The sequence below is a fragment of the Solenopsis invicta genome, chromosome 2 (genome assembly GCF_016802725.1).
Source record: "Solenopsis invicta isolate M01_SB chromosome 2, UNIL_Sinv_3.0, whole genome shotgun sequence".
Taxonomy (NCBI): domain Eukaryota; kingdom Metazoa; phylum Arthropoda; class Insecta; order Hymenoptera; family Formicidae; genus Solenopsis; species Solenopsis invicta.
In genome coordinates this window covers 10,392,501-10,416,456 of record NC_052665.1, presented here as the reverse complement: position 1 = coordinate 10,416,456, position 23,956 = coordinate 10,392,501, and the positions used below count along the sequence as shown (strand labels likewise).

At 37.0% G+C, this 23,956-nt stretch overlaps 7 protein-coding genes across 10 annotated transcripts in view; 4 read left to right on the top strand and 3 right to left on the bottom strand.

Annotated features, from left to right (window-relative positions):
* Nucleotides 1-34: 34 nt before the first annotated feature.
* LOC105193668 (nucleolar protein 11) lies at nucleotides 35-3,338 on the top strand. The gene is made up of 5 exons (XM_011158212.3): nucleotides 35-386; nucleotides 483-1,014; nucleotides 1,122-2,158; nucleotides 2,240-2,415; nucleotides 2,490-3,338. Exons 1-4 carry the CDS (start codon nucleotides 255-257, stop codon nucleotides 2,366-2,368), a joined length of 1,830 nt encoding a protein of 609 aa, XP_011156514.1. The 5' UTR covers nucleotides 35-254; the 3' UTR covers nucleotides 2,369-2,415; nucleotides 2,490-3,338.
* On the bottom strand, nucleotides 2,629-5,261 carry LOC105193667 (cytochrome b-c1 complex subunit 2, mitochondrial). The gene is made up of 7 exons (XM_011158210.3): nucleotides 5,086-5,261; nucleotides 4,513-4,652; nucleotides 4,203-4,394; nucleotides 3,912-4,128; nucleotides 3,390-3,821; nucleotides 3,054-3,275; nucleotides 2,629-2,874 (listed from the first exon to the last, which is right to left on the bottom strand). Exons 1-7 carry the CDS (start codon nucleotides 5,128-5,130, stop codon nucleotides 2,788-2,790), a joined length of 1,335 nt encoding a protein of 444 aa, XP_011156512.1. The 5' UTR covers nucleotides 5,131-5,261; the 3' UTR covers nucleotides 2,629-2,787.
* Nucleotides 5,262-5,342: 81 nt separating this feature from the next.
* On the top strand, nucleotides 5,343-6,877 carry LOC105193669 (28S ribosomal protein S15, mitochondrial). Its single transcript, XM_039446098.1, has 4 exons — nucleotides 5,343-5,748; nucleotides 5,826-5,959; nucleotides 6,056-6,251; nucleotides 6,446-6,877. Exons 1-4 carry the CDS (start codon nucleotides 5,510-5,512, stop codon nucleotides 6,705-6,707), a joined length of 831 nt encoding a protein of 276 aa, XP_039302032.1. The 5' UTR covers nucleotides 5,343-5,509; the 3' UTR covers nucleotides 6,708-6,877.
* Nucleotides 6,878-7,784: 907 nt separating this feature from the next.
* Nucleotides 7,785-10,091, top strand: LOC105205994. 3 transcript variants are annotated; one of them, XM_039446100.1, is made up of 4 exons: nucleotides 7,785-8,250; nucleotides 8,762-8,799; nucleotides 8,918-9,266; nucleotides 9,474-10,091. In XM_039446100.1, the coding sequence occupies exons 1-4, from the start codon at nucleotides 8,194-8,196 to the stop codon at nucleotides 9,750-9,752; spliced, it is 723 nt and encodes a 240-aa protein (XP_039302034.1). In that variant the 5' UTR covers nucleotides 7,785-8,193; the 3' UTR covers nucleotides 9,753-10,091. The 3 variants fall into 3 exon arrangements, with proteins under 3 accessions (XP_039302034.1, XP_011173826.3, XP_039302033.1); XM_011175524.3 differs by lacking the exon at nucleotides 7,785-8,250 and adding an exon at nucleotides 8,260-8,430; XM_039446099.1 differs by lacking the exon at nucleotides 7,785-8,250 and having other exon boundaries at nucleotides 8,303-8,799.
* Nucleotides 10,092-10,291: 200 nt separating this feature from the next.
* On the bottom strand, nucleotides 10,292-13,682 carry LOC105193670 (chromatin modification-related protein MEAF6). The gene is made up of 4 exons (XM_011158214.3): nucleotides 13,467-13,682; nucleotides 12,655-12,858; nucleotides 12,423-12,459; nucleotides 10,292-11,512 (listed from the first exon to the last, which is right to left on the bottom strand). The coding sequence occupies exons 1-4, from the start codon at nucleotides 13,536-13,538 to the stop codon at nucleotides 11,175-11,177; spliced, it is 651 nt and encodes a 216-aa protein (XP_011156516.1). The 5' UTR covers nucleotides 13,539-13,682; the 3' UTR covers nucleotides 10,292-11,174.
* A 1,906-nt stretch (nucleotides 13,683-15,588) lies between these two features.
* Nucleotides 15,589-21,278, top strand: LOC105193672. Of its 2 annotated transcripts, none has more exons than XM_011158217.3 (5): nucleotides 15,589-16,509; nucleotides 18,394-18,605; nucleotides 18,723-19,051; nucleotides 19,150-19,653; nucleotides 20,030-21,278. In XM_011158217.3, exons 2-5 carry the CDS (start codon nucleotides 18,490-18,492, stop codon nucleotides 20,944-20,946), a joined length of 1,866 nt encoding a protein of 621 aa, XP_011156519.1. In that variant the 5' UTR covers nucleotides 15,589-16,509; nucleotides 18,394-18,489; the 3' UTR covers nucleotides 20,947-21,278. The 2 variants fall into 2 exon arrangements, with proteins under 2 accessions (XP_011156519.1, XP_011156518.1); XM_011158216.3 differs by lacking the exon at nucleotides 15,589-16,509 and adding an exon at nucleotides 16,532-17,317.
* LOC105193671 (methionine aminopeptidase 1) overlaps nucleotides 21,271-23,956 on the bottom strand; it is a 3,190-nt gene continuing 504 nt past the window's right edge. The window contains exons 2-6 of the mRNA XM_011158215.3: nucleotides 23,060-23,111; nucleotides 22,735-22,973; nucleotides 22,371-22,593; nucleotides 22,018-22,293; nucleotides 21,271-21,841 (exon numbers count right to left, since the gene is read on the bottom strand). Coding sequence (XP_011156517.1) covers nucleotides 21,609-21,841; nucleotides 22,018-22,293; nucleotides 22,371-22,593; nucleotides 22,735-22,973; nucleotides 23,060-23,111 — 1,023 coding nt within the window. The 3' untranslated portion in view covers nucleotides 21,271-21,608. The remainder of the gene's footprint in view (nucleotides 21,842-22,017; nucleotides 22,294-22,370; nucleotides 22,594-22,734; nucleotides 22,974-23,059; nucleotides 23,112-23,956) is intronic.

Genomic DNA, 23,956 nt, shown 5'->3' with positions numbered 1-23,956 from the left:
GAGTGGCGCATGGTGGCGTCAGGCGCGCAGAGTGACGACTGGTAGGGTTAGGGGTAGCGCGCAGAGTGGCGCGGCACGTGGTACACACGTAGTCCATAGTGTCCATACATACGACATACGCGCGTACGCGCTCATTTGGCTCGTTTTCTACCACCGCTGTTTTCTCTAGTTCACTGCAGTTCACTCTAGTTACAGAGAGCCGTTAAATTACGCGATATAAATTTCGTAAAAATCTCTATCTACATGTTACGAGAATGGCAAAGCTCAGTTCGTACTACACGCTGTGTCCACTCATCGACCAGCAGAGTTTACTCGGTGTCGAGAGGGATAAGGAGCCAGGCTGCGCGGTAGTAACTCTCGGCAGGAACATAGTCATACGATATAAGGTTACAAAGACTTCATTGTTATGTATTTAAACATTATTTATATGTAAGGCTAATGTGGCTTAACGTGGCGGTTCAATGATCCGTATGTACTTTCAGCTGCAAGACTTGAAGCAGATCAGCAGTTGGTCCAGCAAAAAAAGATTGACGACGCAAGTTATTTACGATAGGTCCAAGCAGCGTTACGTCGCTGTGTTTAACGAGAGAAAGATACGAGTTTGGTCGGAAGAGGAGACAGACTTGAACAATGTTAAGGGATACAAGTTTCCGTCCCCACTTTACTCCATTCTGCCCTATGACGATTTATCTCCTATTCTCGTTCAGCGAAACGGAGCTACAGCCTCCTTAGAGTGGGCCATCGACAACAGGAAGAAGTGGACGAGCAAGGGTATAATTAAGGTTAAGGAGATATTATTGGATTGTCAGTTGATACATTTGAATGGAAAGATGAGTTTGTTTTGCTTGACGAGAGTAGAAGAGGTCTACAATTACGTAGTAGTTAGATTGGAGGATGTGACTTGTTTGGAGAAAGTGGACACTGTTAGGAGGATAGAATTGAAACGAAAGTCTGAACATCTTACGGGACACGTGGTGATACGCTACAAGAACGATGCGTATCTACTGACTTTATGTACGTTAAAATAACCTTTCATTTCTCTCTCTCTCTCTCTCTCTCTCCCACTCCCCTCTCCTTCTCTTTTTGAGACGCACTTGATCGATATCGTGTACTCGTTTCAGGGTCACACGGCAGATTGTACAGTCACTCGTTGATAGGGACGTCTTCCGATATGGAATCAAACAGGTTGGTCAGCGTAATTACAAATATTAATACGAGGTGTCCCGTTGTCATGACGCATCTAACCGAGACGACCATAGCGATTTATGGTGCTGATGTCGCGGACGAAGGAGCGGTACTCGTGATATACAATGTACAATTCAAATCGGCACAAGCGGTGCAAAAGCTGAAGCTTTACACCAACGACGCCAAGCTCTGGAAGGTGGAGGACAAATTATTGCTCGCAGCAAACAGACATTTAGCCGTCGCGCCCTATCATCTCGCGCCACAAAGAATAGCCGCTATGCTGGGCTCGTCTTTACGCTTTAGAAACGACAACGATGGTAACGATGACGCGGACGATATCGTCGTGATACAGGAAGCGACAGTGGCACAATGGGACAAGAACCGAACGTGTACGAGAAACGCATCGATAGGTCGAATACCTTTGAATATCTCGAAAAAGATTAGCACTTTTTTGAACGAGGGATGGAGCGATGCCGCGATACAAGAGACGTTAATCCCTTTACTAATGGAATCTGGTGATATTGCGTCGATCTGTTGGTGCCTCGATACGTTTCAAGATTTGCCAGAAAAGTTATTGGTGGACCTTTTAGCGTTTACCTTGAAAAGTTCAGACAAAATATTTGTTCCTCTGCAAAACGGTACGACCGAAAATACGTTGAAAGCCACGAATCCCTACTCGAGAGACAATTTTCTCGATAAAGTCTTCAACATCGGTTATTCCAGCGTTTCCTTGCTACCCCATCTGAAAACCGGTTTGACTTTTGATCAAGTACTTCAACTATTGGAATACCTAATGTGTAAATTCAACGAGGAAACAGATTCCTCGCTCGACGATAATTCACAGCCAAGCGACCAACAGTTGTACGAATGGTTCTGCGTGCTTCTCGACTCTCACTATCAACATTATTTGTTGTCGCAAGACGCGCACGTTTTAGAGCTTTTCAATCGATTGGATTCTATCCTAGAGGAACACGTAAGTGTGAAAAAAGATGACTCGTGCGCACAATCTTTTATCTTTTTTCTCTGCGCTCGACTAACATTTTCTCTCTCACAGTTTCAGTTTCTGCAAAACCTCGCGAATTTGAGGCCTATGATAGATAGGACCAGCAATGGAAAATTATTGCGATCTTCTTCAAGAAAGCATAATAAATTCTACTCTATAGAAGAAATAAAACTTTATTAAATTTTAAACGAGATACGCATATCTTTCTTCATTTAGCGTTGTGAAATGTGAGTAATTGGGCATATACTTATGTATGTATATATATATATTTTTTTTTTTTCTATTAATTTTCATCTTGCAGAAGGCGACGTAACGATAAACGAAAACAATATAAATATTTAATACGATTTTTCGATACCGTTATCTTTAACGTCTCTTTTGTTTCAATCTTCTTGTCGCTAAACTAAAGGGGAGAAAAAAACTAAAAAAATTTGAGGCCATTATTCAACTGTACAATACTACAGCGATATTCTATATACTTTATTAATACCGCAAGTATTCCCTACACTCTGATAAACGTGTACATCTCTGAGCTAGACAAAATATTTAGAATACAAAGGCTCAGAGCGGTAAGAACATTTGGACTTTCATTATTGTATCTATTTCAACTCGTCAACATATGGAACGGTGGATAAATTGCCGATTGCAGCCATGGACAATTTTCCGCCAGCAAGTTTTCCAGCAACCTGAAAGTCGTAAAGAAATAATCGTTTTTTTTTTATTTTTATAATGAATTTGACATTTGACACGTATAGTCACTTTTGCATGCGTAAAAGTTAAATATTTTGTAGTATTGAAAGAGTAACAACTGACAAAAGAGAAAGCAAAGGAAAATAAGCGATGTCATTGGAAAAATGAAATCTACCGATTTGACTTCAGATGCAGTTATTTTGTCTACTTCTGCAGCAAGATCAGACGGTTTGTACACGTGTCCTTTGAAAATTGCTTGCTGTCCCATATTTTCTAAGAATGCGGCGTCATTATCCGCGGCATACAATATCTCCGCCTTCAGGGTAGTTTTGCCGCGTGCGATATCAGCATCGGAAAGCTTGGGTGATCTCAGATACGCAGCAGCAGCTTTTGTTACCTATAAATGTATAAATTTATAGCGTACGTATGTAATGTGTCTCGATAAAAAATTTTTACCGCACTCTCTCTCTCTTTATCTATCTTTCTTTGTTTTCGTTAAACGACAACTTACGGAACCGGCGACACTAGGTACCGAAGATAACACAAAACCAAATAGTCCGGAATCGCTGTAAGAAGCGTTAAATGCCGAAAGGGCAAATTGATCGGTACTCGTCGCTCCGGAGACCGCCTTGTGTAGCGGAGACACGCCGGTGCCCCATTTTACGCGAGGACCAGAACCGATCGCTCTCTGCAACACGGCGCTAGCGAGAACGTCTTTCTCTTTGTTTAAACCTGCCGCTTCAACGGCTATCGCTACGGTGGACAATTCAGAGGATCGTTCCTTGCGAAGTTCCCCTCCGTGATACTTGGCAGCTTCCACGGTATTATCTCCCGAGCCTACTTTTAGATTCGAAGCAAATTGTGTCGCGTCTGACAGCGGTACACCTGTTGCTACTACCGCGCACTTTGAGCCGGTAAACCAAGTATTGACAAAATGTTGCAGCTACACAGAAAGAAAGTAGATGTGCAAATTTCCCTTGTGCCATATGCTATTACAAGTAGACAACATTGCAATCCTTTGTGCCATACGTACAGTCTCTGTACCAATTTTTCCAAGTTGTCTCTTTGGCGAGTATAGAGAGTAGCCTAGTCCAGTACGGTAAGCCGCTTTGTGCAACAGTTCCATTATACGAGTAGTCTCGGGTATCATGGACAATTCGTAGCGCAATCTAGGCAACTGATCGGATATTTCCCATGGTTTGAACACTTGCTGCGTGGCGACATCCTCTAGGAAAGTCAAAGCTTTGTCTCTGTTGTGACAAATGTTAAAAATTATTCGACGCGTAACAAAGATAATTTGTTTTGTAACAAAGAGATAACTTGCAAATTATTCCTTGTAATTTGTAACGTGTACGCAATGCTTTCGCGATCAGTGGTAGCAGTCAAGTTTCCACCAAGTTGCTGGATATTCCTAGTTATTCCGAAGCACGTCGACCTGCATGTGCTCAGACCAGCAGCGATTCGGATGTGATGCGCCGCACCTTGCGTGTCGTACGTCTCGTTACGTGAGCCAGCTCTAGATATAACAAAAACAAAAAAAAAGGAGGGGCAAAGCAAGAGAAATTATTTTCATCGGCAGACCATCTCTAAATAAATTTCTATAATATCCATTATTTGCAATATCTTTTTTATACCTGAAGACGATCGATACTCGAGCGACAGGACTATCGTTATCGAGCGCAGCGACTGTCACTTTATTACTCGACAATACCTGAAGCTCTGGGACCGTAGCGTTGGAACATTGAGCAACTGCAGCAGCTGCATAATGCCTTACCTAAGATAACGCAAAAAGGTAGGCTAAAGCTGATATGTATCCGTAATACACTTTTAATTATAAAATATATGAAACATAATTACGCGCGCTATAGTTTTTATCCTTATACTTTTTATTCCATCTAAACGATAGCATCTCACGAATGACACAGGGTGGATAAGAGCAAATTGCAAACGGCCAATGGTGAAATGTATCAAAATATTTAAAAACTTGAATTCTGTCGAACGACATCCGACATGCTGTTCTTCGAGCGACAGTTACGCGATTATTGCAAAATTGAGATGAGTAAAAAGTTACAAGAGTAACGTGCAACATATCGTCCTACGATTTACATAACACCTGTACCACAGACACAAAATCAATGGCGAGTGAAAAGAAGACGTGAAAAGCCGCACACGATCGTAAGGCTTCACGATTATAAGGCTCGCTATACCGTAGGAGTGCGAAGAACGGGCGACCGCACGGCGGAACAAGCCATTTTTCGTGTGATGTTTCCCGTAGACACGCAAAGAGCAGTAAAAGATTAGGGCATAGACGACCACAGACGACGCGGCAGCGACGGCAGACACGGCGCCATTAGCTGCCATTAGCTACACGAAGGAACGCCATCCAATCGGAATTGACGATCTCACTGTTGGCAGTGCTGAATCGGTTCATACGCGCCATGAACATGAACCAATGAACGACATGAACCATGAACGCGACAGCTGATATTTGTGATTTGGCTGATGTGTCGTCGATGTGGTTGAACGCGATAGCCAGCGATAGCGTTGGATAAGTTACAAATTGTTACTATTGTTGGTTAAATAATTCGAAAATCCAAGTATCGTATTATAATTGAAAGAAAAGTAACGAGTATGAATGTAATAATAAATAATTGTAAACTAACAATGAGGATAGCCGGCAATTTATTGAAGAACCGTGATAACCTTTCGAGAAGATATGCCACTACTATAGCCGACTACAAAATTACTTGGGTACGACCAGCGAAAGTCTCGAATATATCGTTTGAAAAGTCGGGTGACCAAGGGTTAGACATTCATGTAAAATCATCTGATTTTGGCAAAATGTACAACGAGTTACCTGAACTGCAAAAGTAAATATTAACGAGAAACGTTATAGACATTTTATTCTAAATATGCTACTTATATGTATATGTAATATTTTTGTCAGTGCTAGCGATATTGTTAAAAAGATGTTTACGTTACAATTTCTACCTCGCAAAGAAACGATTAATGTCAGGAGGGAGAAGGTATTAGAATTGGTCAAAAGGCACAGATTAGATCGAAAATCGCCAGAAGCTCAGAGTAACGTATAGCTCCAATATAAATATAATATAAATTAGATGGAACAACAGATTATTAGTCTAGCACTATTATATTTGTGACATTTTTACCTTACAGTTGCCATTATGACTAGCGATATACATCAGCTGCAACAATATTTAACAGAAAATCCCAAGCATACGACAGTAAAGGTTCAATTGCTGGAAACGATAGCGAAGCGAAGGAAAATGTTGAAATTCTTGCGACGATGGGATTATCGACGTTTCGAATGGATCTTGGAGAGACTCAATCTTGTTTACAAACCGACACCCGAGTAAGAGCTTTACTAAACGGCAACATATATACAATATATGTTTTCCTACCTATATTTTCCTCCTGTATATATATATATATATATATATATATATATATATATATATATATATATATATATATCCTACGTTTCGCTGAAATTTTATATACAGATTTTTATAATGATCTTCCATAAAACACTTCCATGCTTTCTAGATTACCACATCAGATTACCAGAAAAGATTCTTTAAGACGATTAACAGAAAAGCATTGTGACAAACTTGTGCAAGAAAAATTACATGTTTACAAAACAGAATTGAAAAAGCTGCAAAAGGATTTTTATATAGAAAAGGCAGAGAAGCTTGCGTTTATCAGGGAGGAAGAATTAGCATGTGGATTACAACCATCGATCAGTGAAGAGGATATCGCATGCGCCAAGCAAAAAGCAAGGGAATATGAAACCGATGGGAAAATATAACTTGAGAACTAGATAAGAGTAAACAAAAATTACCGTCGATATGTATTTTTTTACATTTCATTTTGTCAACATCTAATTGCGCAACATTTGTTTCCATTATTTATAATTTATGGTAACCGATTTATCATAACTTTGTATCGAATTGGTTGAAAAAAGTGATTATGACAAAATCTTTCGTATCGAGACTATTCCGAGTTACCCCATGTGGACTAAGCCGAGTCGAATGGATCGTAGATCTGCAGATGTAATCTTTGTTGGTTCAAAGATTCCCCTTCTCTGTCGCATTTTTTTTTCTTTTTTTTCTTCTTTCCCCGTTAGGACAAGAGGCAAGAGCACAGACTCTTGCATATCGCATAATGCATAACGCATGAGAGAACTTATCAATCAGAGTCGTTCATTTCTATCCTGGGAAAAGAAATAAAGGATTTTAATTTGTAAATTCTCTTGTGTGTTATACATTTTATAAGTCTATGTGTTTCCTGCCTTAATCATACATAACGCATAAGAGAATCAATCGGAATTTATTAATTTTCTTCCCAGAATAGAAACAAACTCTGGTTACTACTTGTCTTAATTATGTGTCGTGTACAAGTCTGATGTGCTCTCAATTTTAATTTTCATAAATGTGATTGCAGATTCCGTTTCAATCGCCAAATTGAACGATTATTATTTTCGCAATGTACAAAGCAAATCAATAATATCTACATAATATAACACACTGCAATATATAATATTATAGTCTTTAAACAGAAAAATAATCGAGTGATTTACGTTGCATATATATCGCAGTAAGGGAAACAAATCTATCGATTACTATATAGATGTCTAAATAGATGTGTAATATATTCGTTTAATGCTATTCCTATATATGTATAAGATATCTATAGACGGTGAAATTGTAAAAATATTAAACATATATGACGTTTATGCAAATTCAATCGCTCGATTGTCCGAACGCATATAAATGGCGATCGAATGCAGGCAGTTGGCAATTGTATAAAAATATTAGACCGACAATATCGAATCTCTCTTTCGACGGCCGATCGCATCGCACGTATGCATGTATGTGTGTAATAATACGTGGCGATGCGTTCAATTTCATCCAATCCCATTCCATCGTTCCCATCATCGTACGCGTGGTGCAATAGGCCAGTAAAAATGCAAGTGAATGTGTTGGCGGTATATATAAAGAAGACTGATGCCGCGACTCTCGTAATCCGACATAATCCAACAGCATTGTTCGGGATATTGGATCGATCGGTGTGCAACGTCCGCCTGATATTCGAATCGCGGAAATGTGATGATTCGAGACTATAGACATATATATAAGATAATATTTTTTTCAATCGAATCGCGCGCGATCGTTCAATTGTGTCGCTTCGTCAATTAAGCGAGGCTCTTTGCGATTATTATTCAACAAAAACAAAAAGGTGATAACTAGGATTTAAATTTTTCATTTGTCTTTTCAACAATTCACCTGCGGATCATGATGATGTTTCTCACTACGCGAAAGGGTCATTTTGAAGAAATCATCCATAGTACGGTCAGTATTACAAATATATATATATATATATATATATATATATATATATATATATATATATATAGCGTTTTTAATTAGGTGTAGCTAGCCCGCCGATGGATAGATTGCGTAATGGGAGAATGGATTAACGTTGTCGTCTTCATCTCATCTTCGTTCCTCTTTGCCAAATTCACACACCAGGTGCTCGTTTGGTCTCGGATCCATATTCAATCGCAGATTGTTAAAGATTACAAAGAATAGATGATATACAGTTCCTTGCATTATTTGAGAATTTATAATCATCTCGCGCTAATGCGCCAAGAGCGAAAGAATTGAGCAATCTGAAGAGTGCAGTTCATTAACTTGTTCCAATTGTTGGGAATTATCGCCAGTTAACGGGTAGTTATAAACAGAAGCATATCAGAACGATGCTTGCGCCCGGGCCGCATTCTTCCCAATATCTGCAATACAAATGTGTATATATGTGTGTTGGAAAAATTGTCACGTACGTGTCTCATTCTCTTGTTTTCAGATATTTCTTCTCTGCATCTCGCTCAGTTTTAGTCGCAGGTAAGTATATATGCGTAAAGAGAAAGAGAGAGGAGGGGGGGAGGAAGAAGAGTTAATTGATATTACGCGCAAAGAGCGCGAGGAGTTACAAGTCTATAATAATATGTTCTCGCGATAGATATTCTTCTGAACCATTCGAAAACTCGAGACAGGCCTTTTCGCCCTGCGCATCTGCCGATTTGGCGATATCGTCGGTGAGAAGAGCCGTCGCATGCAGTGCGTTTAAATCGGCCGCATCGAGACGCACAGTGGCGCGAATCAACAGCGAGCCTGATGCTGGAGCAGTCGATGGAAAAGACGTGACTTCAACGCGACGACCTACCCATGTCAAAGTGTCGTCGCCTCTGTTGTACGAGTCTTTACCGAAAACGTCTTCCCCTCTATACGTTGCACCGGCCATCGTTAAATCCGCGTCAGCTATCGTAGCTACGGAACCGAAGACGTTGAAAACTGATGTTCGATACACGGTAAGCAAGAAATTGGTCCAAATTTCGCGATTGTCATCAAGTATTTCTCGCTTGGTAACTTTCGGCATTGAACTGCCTGCAACCTCTAGCTCTTATACCAATACTTGTATACGACGGAGCAAAAATTGATGTTTTTTTTTTCTTCTTTTTTACTATATACTTAATATTTAGAAATCTTTCGAGATTCTATTTTTATCTCACAATCAGGCATATCCCAAGTATTCCTTCAATTATGGCGTGATCGACGGACACACCGGCGACTCCAAATCAGCATGGGAAGAGCGAGACGGTGATATGGTTAAAGGAGAATATTCGGTGGTCGAGGCGGATGGAACCATCCGCACCGTTTCTTATACAGCGGATGATCGTAATGGCTTCAATGCGGTTGTCACTAGAAGCGAACCTCCAAAAAACGCGAAATCTGCGGTCCAAGTAAAAACATTTGTACCTCTGGCCATATTTGCTAGGAACAGGCATACAATTTAAAGTTTGCGTAATCGCACGCAGTTGCTTTTTCTCCTAAAACAATGCAAAATAAGTATTTTACGTATTTTGTTCAATTTACACCATTCTATAATATTTTCGATGAGAGATCGTTGTTATAGATAATATAGATTGCTCCTTACATTTGAGAATTACGTGTGTGTTACTTTATTTTCTTCTGCTTAATTTTATCCACGTGACGCGTTTACGCGCGCCGTGTTATCGATACATTCAATTTGTATTAATATCGTGTGTCTTATGCCTGAGATTAAGTTTAGTACACATCAATATATATATTATGCATATGCAATGTAACGTCACTTCAATATAAAGTTTCTTTTATTTTGTGGTGTAATTCTTTTAACCCCTTGTAGAATGTTTAGCGTATGTATCATATATGTATACATATATATTTATGGCGTTCGAAGAAATTGTGTTTCTCAACTTGTAACATTATAATATGTACAATAACTTTATACCTTTGTTTAATAAAACTCTTAGATATTGTAAAGATCTGATGTAAAGGTACGTATTTTATTTTATTCTTAGAGAATTTCAATATTCATAGATTATCATTTAATATTGAGATTCGGATTTCTTATTGTTATTGTTAATCAACATTATATTATAAATCTTTAGATTTTAAAGATTGAGAGAGACATTTTCATCTTTTTTATTATTTAATTTACGTATAGTCGTAAAATTATATAAGATCAATGTTAAATTTAATTGACAAATGTATCTCTTAGCTTTAAAAAAGATTTAATTGAAAAATTTTGAATCGACATATTTTGTTAGAAATAAATTGTTTTATTAAAACGAAAAGTGTGTGTGTGTGTGTTGCTCAAATCATACATATATGCACACACGTGCGAATATACGCATGCGCACACACACACACACACACACACACAAAGAGAGCTGAAAGATATTTAAGGTTATTTCTTTAAATTAATTTTAATTTGCACGTGTGTATGTATGTGTTATGAATATTTCTTCTACTTTAATATTTTTTTCACAAAACTTAAAAATAGTTTCTCAAACATTAATACTGCAAGAAACATTACGAATACTTACGAAATATACGTTTACATAATTGTGGAATGTGTACTAACTATACTTATTACTATATGTACAAAAATACAATAAAACTAATTTGTTTAGCTCAGGAGACAAAATGTGTCAACCTAATCAGTATAGTTTTATGTTAAAATAAAAAACATTGGTTTTTTTTGTAATGTACAAAAATGGATATCTATATCGGATCTTATGACAAATATCAAATACTATGTGAAGATTCCACAAGTGGGAGAAAAAAAAATCAGCCATAACTAGCAACATTACACAAAATCTGTATTGTTCCAAGGAAAAAGAGAAAAAAAAAAGAATCGATACGTTTCGCTAACGTACATGTCATTAATATTTCTACCTATTTCTTGCTCTTTTTGTGCTATTCTTTTTTGCGCTATTTCCAGATTTGGTTTTGTTAGAGTCTTTACTATTACTGTGACATTCTTTGACAGGTGCGGTAATATGTTCTAAATTTCCATTGGACATTGATCCATTTGTAAATTGAATCGAAGTATTGTCCGCACTATTAAGAGTACCACTATTTTGGACATGTCCGGTTTGAATGGAAGTATGATTTTTTCCACTAGCTTCTTTGTTATTGCTGGAAGGAATCGCATTTGAATTGCCAAAGTTGCAATTGTCCTCGCTGCCACTATTTCCAATCTGAGACTCTGATTCGCTGTATCGTTCAACTGGAAGCAGGGATCTCATATTAACGGTATAAAATACGGTATACAAATGGTGAGAAAGCAAGCAGTGGAAGATAGATATCAATTGCAGATGGAGATATGCACACAAGCGTGTTGGAAATGGAATTTTTTTTTCATATGATTTCACAGCTCATCAACTCTCTTGTATCATTAAATAAACATTTGTGATATTATTTATTTTTATTCGAATCCATTAATTGGTATATTATATTTGCCATATTGGCAAGATACTAATCAATCCCAATTCCCTTATATAAGAAGCATTATTACATTGATACCTCGAGATATACATGCAGCGTTATTTCCCATACATTTTAGAGATCAAGAGGAAAATATGAAAGAAAAATAAAGAATTACGATTGTATTTTATCATGAAATATTATTTATACACTACTAAGCATAGATATATCGCAACTAATTTTATTTAGATCCTAAAAAAACAATCATTTAAGCTCAGCATTACATATAAAATCAGCTTGTATTAATAACGGTACTCTACACACGTGGATCTCTAGACACAATCATGTTTCTATGCATATATACATATATATACATATACATATATGGAATTTAATAAGTTTTATCAAAACTATAAATTTTCTTGTAGCATATCAGAGGCCAAGTCTAATAATCTTAGTTTTTCAAACATGAAGCAATTCAAATGAGAAAATCAGAGTGCAGATATATTCTATTTATAACATAGTAATACAACAACGCAATACCAAGAAATAATTTTAATTAAATATAAACGACTACTAAATTTATTTATAAAATTATAAAAATGCTATTATTTCTACAGAAAAGAGAATAATAAAGAAAAGTGTACAAAATATAAGAATAGTATTTTTATAAATAAATAAATACGATTATGAATATCCATTGAGGTCCTTACTTTTTTCTTGTGCATTCTCAACGAGTCCACTAACCGCCTATAATAAAAAAGTAATGCAAATTAATCTAATGACGTGTATTCAATGCATTTTGAAAAGATTAATAATATATTACACGTGTATTCGTACGGTATGGAAAAATCAAGAATAACTTGAGCTTAATTTTTTAAATAGTAAACTTGTATTATATATATATAACAAAAAGTTTTAATAAATAGAAGCAAAAGAACTTACAGCCATGGATGTAATGGACGATTTGGAAAATAATCTTTCTGCCTCTTTAAATTTTCTGTTACGCTTGTCAGCTTTACTATTGGTATTTTTGTTACTTGCCAAGTATCTATCCCAACCTCTTATTATATTTCCATACAATTGAGTATCCTCCAAATAGCTTCCCTCAAAGGCGTATATTTGACGTTCCAAGTTGGCTAACGTTTCCTACAAAAATTAATTTTTGGAAAAATTTCCAAGTATCAAAGGATATTCATTGTATACAGCTGTACACGAATCAACAGAAATATAAGAAAGGTGAAATGTCATATCATTTTTACACTTGGATTAAATTAGTATTTAGGGTCAGTTTCATAATCATCGATTAACTTAATCTGTTGATTTTTCTATCGGAATTGACTAATCACATTTGTCGTTAAGTAGAACCAAAAATAACCAATTACGGTTGACACTTAACTGGCCAGTTAAGTTAACCGGAGGTTGTGAAACTGGCCCTTAATAGCTTTAATGTGAACCACTCAGCGGTCTAATTGCTATCTAATCGAGTCGAGTTCGTTACAACTGTATGTCGAAGTTTCCTAATTAGAATTAACTTCATCGAGCTTCTCTTCGGACACCATAACCTCTCGCAACTTGAACCGCGCACGAATACAAGCAATCGACAATTTTGAATATTTATATTTAAATAGAACGATTAAAACACATCAAGAACAAGTCTTGCATCTTGCAAACGTACGCATACGAATAAAACGCATATAATGATATTTAACGCTTCAAGTTTATCAATTGGTATGACAATTTGCACGAGTACTCACAGCGATCTCGGCTTTACGCTTCACCAATTCCGCCAACTCCGATCGCAAATCTACCGGAGATTTCGTCGACATTTTTTTAATTCGTGAAAAATGGTTAAAATGATTATAACATTGATCGAAAATTCAGAAAATACAAAACAAGAGACCAACTCGACGATACGATATATCATGTCCCAATCCCAATCACAACGATACGAGATATATCCCAACATGTCCCTATTAATCAGGTGTGTATAGATAGATTGGTTCATAGAAACATGCAAACAAGGCACAGGGAAGTTTGCTCAAACAATGGGTACGATTCACTAGACGCTACGCTTTGAAGCGGTTTCCGATTGGTCAATTCGTAAAAGCACCGACGAGAGACTATTAAAGACCGTCAACCCAGGGTAAATTTTCGGGGCCGCGCTGGGCGGGGGGGGGCAGGGGCCCAGGGGCTCACTAGCCCAACGGTAATTGAAGAGCGATGACGTTATCGACTGTATGATTGTTAATACAAATATTTGAGTAATACATTATTAAAATCTTGATTTTTTTATTATACAAATACTTCATAAGCAAGTATGCATACTTATATATAATAACATCATTGTATATTGCTTTAAAATTGTAATTCTTTTTGATCAGTTATTATCTTTGTCGATAATCAAACTTGGATGTTAACATCAAAACTGCTATTTTTAATAAAAATCGAAAATTTTTGAGTTACAAATACATGTAAGCATATCTATGAAACTTCAGGATAACAATAAATTATAAAATTAGTACTGTATTGTCAGTTTATCATTAAAAATTTAACAATCACACAAACTCCCGTAAGGTTAGCGGTCTTTAATAATCTCTCGTCTGTGGTAAAAGTCTCTAGCCCGATTGGTCAATCGAGTACCTCGAAGCGTTTGTAGCGGACATGGGGTCGCTGGTTGGCCGTGTACCAGTAAGCGTGTTTGCAATAGAGTGAAAAAGCGCGGTCAGGATTGCTGATGCAATCCTTTTTATTTCTTGTGCAAGCATATTCTGTATTCCTATTTAAGTCTTTTTGTTTCCCATATAACTATTGAAAGCAAGATAAAAATACCTTGGTTACTATGGTCAAATCGTCCCCGCCACGTTGTTACACTGGGGACGGGTACCATTAACGTTGAGAAGAAGAAGAAGCGTTTGTAGCGTCAAGTGAATCGCACCTATCGTCCTATCGTTCTCTATTTCCCCGATCAATTATATATCAGTTAAAATCCCTAGATAAGGAGAAACTTTTTAAGCCATCTATTCACGCGCGCGCGATGCTATAATAGGTTTGTTCGAGTTGCTTGAAATCCCCAAAAATTTTTGCACTCAAGATGAGATAAATATATATTCGACCGTGAAAAAGAGAGAGACGACGAAGAAATTAATTCAAAAAGGGCAGCAACACGAACAGGCCTAATATAAAAATCTGTCCGAGATCTTGGATTGAGGATAAATTGATCAATTGCATTTGAATAATTCAGTCAATTAATTGATTAATACGATTGGTCCCAATCAATTTCCTTACGCATGTGGTGGTGACACATTTTACGTTTTGAATAAATTTGCATATTTTTTGTTTTTGCAAAAAGAAAATTTTTATTTATTCTTTTTTTCCTCTTGTTTCTTTTCGATTGATGTTACGTGTAGTGTTTTATCCAAGTCGTCAGTTATTTTCATTATGCCGATGTATTTCACATTATTACACATCATTAACCTATAGCTTCTATATTAGCTAATATAGCAAGTTTAATTGTCGTCCAAATGATATTAAGTGTAAAGTATATAATTATTATAATTGTGTTCCGTTATACCAGCTATTTTGGTTGGTTAGCCAACTGTGTAGATATTTAATTACCGTTATATTGTACCGTTGTGAATGCATGCCATATCCATTTTGCTTCTTATCAAACGCAATCAATGATTACATTATTAGAGCATGTATATGAAATTCTAATAATTTTATTAAACATTACGCACATGTAAATTTCTTTTTTTTTTATTGTCAAGCGTATAACAAAAGCGAATTATATATATATATATATATATATATATATATATATATAAGCAAAAATTTTATATATAAATCGTTTCCTCCTGTATAGACGCATGAAGCTATATAGATGTAATATTTTAGATATTATTAAGAAAAGTTTTACATGCAATTAATCAGTATAATAAAATTAATTCTTTACATCTCTCTCTCTTTCTCTCTCTCTCGCGCGCATCTTTTTCGAAACGTATCGCGAGAGAATTAAATGTAATTATATATAATCTCAATTTCCATAACAGAATTATACAGAAGGTGCATGCATGTAACGGAATAGCGCGCATTTAATTAAGAGATGTAATTAAAATGTGCGGCAGTGATCGAGTAATTCGCATTTTATCAATCTCAATTAACGTACATTTTACATGTATATGTACCGTACGTGTAACTGGTAGTGTTATTCTAGATTGTCGTCTTGATATATAATATATTATACAGTACGTATTATACATAAGAATACCAATAATACATTATTTGGTATTCGACAAAAAGATATGGACGTGTGTCTTTTAAGTTGGAAGATTTATCATATACAAATTAATAATGATCGTAAATTATTATGTATATAGCGCACGAATTTATAAATATATGTGTGCAAGTTTGGCCTATAATATGTTATGTAAAAAATAAATGTAGATTTTGTCTGTCAAGCACTAATTTTTTTTTTAGTTCTATGAGCATCTTACTGTTTTCGCAATTACATATAGGTCACTGGATCACACACAAACACGCACGCATGCACGCGCGCGCGCGCGCGCGCGCACACACACACACACACACACACACACACACACACACACACACACACACACACACACACACACACACACACACACACACACATGTGGCAGTTTTAACTGCGTGCCGATCAACGACTGCATTCCCAAGCGAGTCCGGTACGAGGATATGGAGAGAAACGTTGCGAGAGCGTGACCAAATTACACGTTCAATCAAATCGATTCGCAATGAGCGAGAACACATGGTTTATTTGTAAGAAGGATTCTATTTTTTTCCCGTGTGTACATACACAGTGTGCACTAAATACTTTGAGAATAATTTTTTTTTCGTTATTTTGTTTGCGATTAAATTTAATAATTTATATTTAAATCTCAAGTTATCCAAGAATGTAAGTTTTTATCGATTGCCAGTATAAAAATGTTTACAGCTGTAACATTCTTCCATTTGACAACATGCCATATATGATATAAAAACTGTTTGACAATAGTGTAGTTTAATATGTATAAAAGGAAAATTAGGTTTTCTTGGCGAGAGAAATATTGTGTATTAATCCAGGAATACACACACACACACACACACACACACACACACACACACACACACACACACACACACACACACACACACACACACACACATATATATATATATATATGTGTTGCGTTGATAAAATTGTTGCTCAGGTAGAGAATTATTATTTTTGTTCTCTTTTCAATTTTATCGATATCCGTAACGATATCTCTCAGGCAACTGTTGCGGATTGACGAGGTAGGAGGTCAGTTTTAGTCTCGCGATAATACATTCGCCGGTTCCGAGTATAAATGAAGGACAATGACCTAATTGCGTGCAGAACGTGTTGTGCTTCTTCGATGGTCAATCACCGTGCGCGCAATTCATATTTCTTTATTATTTACAAGCGTACAATTATGTCAAATTAACTCGTTCTCTTTCATCAAGAGAATATATATACATATAAAAAGAAAAAGTCGGACAATTTCTCATAACGGGAACGGTACAGTTTTATATGTTGTAGTCGACAAGAGCATAAATTATTATGAAGGTAAGACACCTTTTGTGTAAAAATTAAACAATGTTCATTGAAAGTATTTGTGTTGTATCACATTATTTGTTTAGAGCGTTACATAAAAATATTTCTCGCAATTCAGGAAATTGTATATATAACAATAAAAGTATTTAAATTGTACGAAAGATCGAGCTTAATTCGAGTTGTTGTGACAATGTGTGGTAAGCGTAAGCGTGTGATAAATTATACATGTCAATGTATAAAATAATCATCATAAATTTTACGTAAGAAAAACTTGCTTCTGATGAATATTGTCATCTACTTCTAATTCTCTCGTTTCCTCCATTCTGCACTACTTGACAATATACGTTTGTGACCGATCACTCATTTTAGTGATTTATATCTCCGAATAGAAGCGTATTTAACAATCGTTAAAAAAATTTAAAGGTAAAGTTTGTGTGCGTTTTGGAAAAAGAAATCTTTTTCTCGATTCGTTCGCTTCTCTCTAGCTGTTTAATCGAGAACGGATAAAGTGTGGTTTGACTTTTGTCATCGCAATGATGCAATAGATGAAACGTGGTTTAAAACAATATTAAATTTGCAGAATTAAATTATTATCGCATTTTCGCGTACATTTTACACACACACACACACACACACACACACACACACACACACACACACACACACACACACACACACACACACACACACACACCTTCTCGTTCCTCAAGTTGGTTATACTCGCTTTTCCCGCGAACACCAATGTGGCACAATGTCCCACATTTAGCGCACTAGCGATTTAACGATTGGCAATTTTCTCTTTGATTTTACGGATACACGCGCGTACACGTGTGTACATTGCAGGCTTCTTCCTGAAGCATGGATGACACGGTCCTTTATCGTTACAATTTTTAAGCTTCAGCTTCAGTAGCATATTGTAGTGATGCTGTAAAGATTATTTCGCTCTCAAAATAACTTGTGCTTTGAAAATAACACAAGAGCAATCTTTCTCTCTCTCTCTCTCTCTCTCTCTTTGCTTTCCTGTTGAAATTTTTCGGAGGAAACGAGATAGAGAATCAATTCGATACGTTGTATAAACCAAATTATAGACAACTAGTTGGATCTGCTGGCTTCTCGCCGTGTGTATCTGTCTTTCCGAAGCGAAGAATAAGATTAGAAGACCATTATCTCCACCGTATGCTCCTATGATAATACTAAAGAAGCCTCGGCCCATCAATCAAAGAATATCTATGGGAAACTCCATTCATATCGGTGGTAATCCTTCTCATCAAAGAGTGCCTCACAAGCATGCCAATTACAGGTACGAATCAACCTTTCAATAGCTATTTTTCGCATTTCCACATTTTTCTTTCCGTTGTACACTTAAAATTCATTCCGTTATACGATTCATCAATTTAATTTCACAATTCAATTTTAGAATTCGTCGGCCGATATACAATGTTTTGCCGACTAGCTGGAAAAATCAAGTTCCAATGCGAGCGGTATCCCTGAACAATCGTCCAATTTTACCACAACGTGCTCCCACTAAAGAATTTTATTCTATAAACAAGATACCGGAATACAGTCCGGAATACAGGCCAGAGTTGGTAGCTTTGCCACCTACTCATCGAGGGGGTGTTGATGACGACAAAGGACCTATTCACACTATTCCCGCACCAAATTTGAGCCCAGCGGATAAGCCGTACAATGCCAATATGGACGATCTCGCAGGTCTCAATTATTATAACTCGATTACTCCCGCGCAAAGTAAGTACAACATACTGCATATTTTGAGCTGGGTGAGATCGACGAATCGAGATTCAGTCGGATGATGATGAGAGAGTCGGACGTTGTCTTATGCACAGATCCTAGAAGAAGCACTTTTGGATCGGCAGTCACTGGCGGCAGTTTATCCTCGCAACATCAATACCAAGTCACGGAAAGCAACGACGTGACTCTAAAGGAACACGATATCGTCCAGCCAGCCATCTTTCGACACCCACAGGATTTAGATATATCGAGGTTGTACTCGATTATAATCAACAATCCACAGCCGCAATCCAACGAGCTGTTCGCAAATCACCCCCCCGCGATACGAGATCACTCGGATACGAGCGTTACGAGTTCGAATATACCAGTTGAATTTGCCCAGTCGAATATGCCAGTGCAAACGAATCTACATAGTTCCCTACACGTCGGATTTCCTTCCACTGCCATTCCGCAGCCATCGTACACCATAGCGCAGCAGATACCAGCGGACCTTCACGTGGGTCACCCAGCTCCAGCGGGCCCACCGTTGTCAGCCTCGCAGCTCTACGATTTGTTAAACAACAATTTTCCACACAAACTCACCGAGCGATATACAACAGGTAGAGTGCATCTATACGGAATACACGTACATAGGTATATATGTATATATACAGACCGATTTAGAAGATTGCACAAGTCGCATCGTGTGATGAGGAGATGATCGATAGTATAGGCTCGTTAGTCGCAATAGCGCAATGTTTCTATACAGATTCTACAGAGATTCTCTTTTCAAAATTCTCGTAAAATAGGGCAATAAATTCAGTTTGAAATGTTTATTGAGAAACGATTGATCAAATTTATTATTACACTCGATTCTAACGGTTATAACCGCAGCCCCCCCCCCACTCTCTTTAATAAAATGATAGAGTAAAATACGATAGAGTTATGCCGATGCTAGAATAAAAGTTACATTTGTTGAATTCTTATGATTGTTAGATCAGCAATACATCCCTCAGCAGCAACAACTCGACCAAACATTCGATCAAGCGCTAGACGCAGTAACAAGCTTTTCTCAACCGCAAATGCATTCTTTCAATTACGATGAGCAGACTAATCAGCTATTACAGCGGCGACAGCAGCAAATTTTACCCGATCAAGATTACGCCTCCGAAAGCGTCACGGCAGATTATAATCTTGCTCCAGAATCTACGGTAGATGTACATAAACAAAATGACAATGCGCATTTCAACGAAGAGATTACGTATCCTATTAGTGACACGGAACAATATGAAAACAATATTGAATACGGAGAAATGAATCAGCAAAGAAATCCGACGACGACGACGACAACGACGACGACGACGACGACGTATTTCGATAAAGTGGCCGACGAAAATTCTATATCGACAAGGTTCTATACGACACTTCCCAACAGAGAAGCTGCTGAAAAATTGGCCGCACTGGCCGCTGCCGGTAACGTAAACAGTCGTCTCATCGGCCAGCTTCGGAAACAACAGGAGAAAGATGTGCAGAGAGACGAATCGATGCCGCTTAATCATAAGAACGACAGTGAAGACGACGATGACGATGATGTAGTAAATCATCACCATAGCGAGTCGCAGATCGATGAACAGCAAAAATATAATCGATCGAAATTATATCGGAATAGTCAGCAGCATCGCCGCAGACACAGTTACAGAGTACAGAACAATGAAAAGTTACCTCTACAAATTACGATACCTGACGAGAGTGATTACACTACGAGCGACGACGATCAAAGTGATGTGAGAAAGGACGATATAGACATCGAATACGAGTACGAGAATGAAGATGGACAAATTGACGATACGCAATCGGACATTTTGCACGATAATGCTTCCCATATTGAGTTTGGCAGTCGTTTGCGTTCTTAGAAAATTGGGAAGTAAAAATATTAGTGAGCGCGCATACATATAATTATTACATTATTAATAATTGACGATTGCTAGAAAAAGATAGTATGTTGTAAATTCATAAATTTACTCAAAGTTATTTATGCTCGTCGTAGTAGACGGTACGCCGTTCGTATACGTATAATGTATCTGTCATCTCGTTGACAAGTAATCATTTTGAAAATTTCTGTCTTTGTCGATTGCAAAATTTCACTCGCTTGCTTCGAATATCATCGTATGGTAAGGGCAAATATATGTACATACGTATACGTGTAACGGGTGAATCAATAACAATTTCGATACGTATAACTTTACTCAAGTACAAATTATTCGTTTATTAGGTACATGTTTCTCTCTCTCTCTCTCTCTTTCTGTGAAAACTTGATTAATTTGAAATTTAGCATTTAAAATTATCATGCACCGCGGCAAGTATACGTAACGATAAGTGCCTTTATGCACAAAATTCGAAAGGGTAATTCAATTATTCTTTTGTTTATTCTTTTTTTCGTTTGTTATTACTATACATTTGCAAAAACAGAAAATTATTGTATTTAGTACAATATACAAGAAGACAACTTACATTGGAGTCCTTCGCACAAATTTCGCAATGTTTTAAACGTTGCAGGAAAATAAAGGAAACGCTACTACAAGTGATCTATAAACCATGGCCTACCGTCGTTCGCGAGTCGTTTCGTAAGAATGTCACAACCAGTCTCCGTTACTAGAAGCGTATGTTCGAATTGCGCTGACCATTGACCATCCAATGTAACAGCGGTCCAATTGTCGGGCCATGTTTCGTCTTTCCACGTGCCTTGCGATATCATTGGCTCAATTGTGAAGCAGTGCCCAGGTTTCATAACACCAACTGCTTTATTTTCTATAGGTAGATAATAAAATTTATATAACTTTAATTATTAGTGAGCACGCATACATAATAATATGCATATATTATTACATTAATAATTGACGATTGCTGGCGAGAAAAAGATAGTACGTTTGATCGAAAGGACACGTTTACTCTGATAAAGTCGTTGAGAAAGAAAAGCTACTCACTGGCATAATGCGGTACATTCGGCGCGGTATGAAATAAACGATGAATTCCATGACCACAATAACTACGAACCACGCTGAAACCATGCGCCTGTGCATGCTTTTGTATCACATTACCAATCTCTCTGTATTTTTCGCCAGGCTTCACTATATCAATAGCCTTGGACAAGCATTCGTACGTCACTTCCACCAACTTTTTTACTTCCGGTTTTACGTTACCCACTAAAAAGGTCTCGTTCAAATCTCCGTGAAAACCATTGTGATACACCGTAACGTCAACTAGAAGCGACAATTAGGCGATTACACAACTCCTCTCTCTCTCTCTCTCTCTCAACTGACATTGACAAATTTTTTACCATTACAAATATCGCCATCCTGCAAGGGTCGAGTATCGGGTATACCGTGACAAATCACTTCGTTGACAGAAGTGCAACAGCTAGCGGGAAACTGATAATAATTTAACGGCGATGGGTAGCAATCTCTTTCGATACAAGCTTCATGCACTACTCTATCAATTTCAGCTGTGGTAACGCCAACGTCACAGGCCTTTGCAGCTTCGTCCAAGACTTCTCGACCAAGCTAAAATCCAATTTGCAAAATTCAATTTATAATTGTGATACATAAAAAACAAAAAAAAAATGTCAAATCCATAATATTAAAAGCTAAATGATATATCTCTCTTGGAGTTACTCCAACACCGTAAGCACGTATGGTACATACCTTGCATGCGACTCTCATGCCTTCAATCTCTTCGTCATCAAGAATTTTTATCTGGCCAGAACCTTTTACAGCTTGTTCACTGAGTGGTATCCCAGCGGCATGTAAGGCATAGTCTGGTCGAGCGATACGCTCAGGGACCTCTCTACGTTGTTCCTTCTTGTACGGTCGTAATTTCCCAGTATAATTGTAGGTTGGCCAAGGGTTATAAGCGTCGGTAACCTTGTTTCCATTTTCTCCCTCTGATTATGCGTAAATGCTTTGTGTTACACGTAACAAGAAAAATCATTAAAGTTAACAAAACGTGGCATGTACGTAAGGTACTCACTCGCCAATTGATGAATAACCTTGTGCGTTTTCCAACTACCTTTGAAACAATTCTGAAAATTAGAAAGCTATTAATTAATTGACCAATCTAATGAACAAATATCGCTTTCCCTCGGGACAAGATGTTAAACTATCCGACACGAAAGTGATAACAAAAGAGCATATCAAACAAAACTATGCGAGATCAGGGTAAGATATAAGAGCGGATATAAAGCAGATACTTTTTAAAGTATGCAAGTTTTCAGGTATTCAATAGTAAGCTTATTATTTATGAATGGTTCAGTGATCGTTGTCTCTTGCGAAAGGAAGATCCGAGATTGAATCACCAAAGGTTCCGTTATCCTCGTGCTTAGATCGTTAAAAATTTTAAGTGGAGAAATATTATTCCAATGCGATTGACAGAAACGACTCACACCATAACTGACAATAACTGACCTCAGGATAATTGGCTAATAAATTGTTCTAAAAGTTCAATAGTATAAATCTCGGCAATCACTAAATGTTAAAACGTTAGATACCGATTATAATTAATATTGGATGAGATTTAATAACGTCGGTGAATGTTCATCCGCAGTGCTAATTCAAGTTCAGTACAGTTTGAGTTTCTTCCGTTATTGAAATTTTGATTGTTTAAGACCGGTATTCATAGTCGCAAACAATTTTCAATCTGCAGATTACAATTATGAATACTTACAATTATGAATACCGATCCAAAACTATTAATGAATTTAATATTTCTTTTATTAAACCAGTGTTTGTTGAGTTATGTCAATAATCTATTCTTACAGCTATAAAAAAATAAAAAAAATAAAAAAAAAAAAAATAAAACTATAGACATAAAAAAGCGTAAAAAAATTTCTTAATTAGGTGGATGAATTCTCACCAAGAGTGTAGGGTT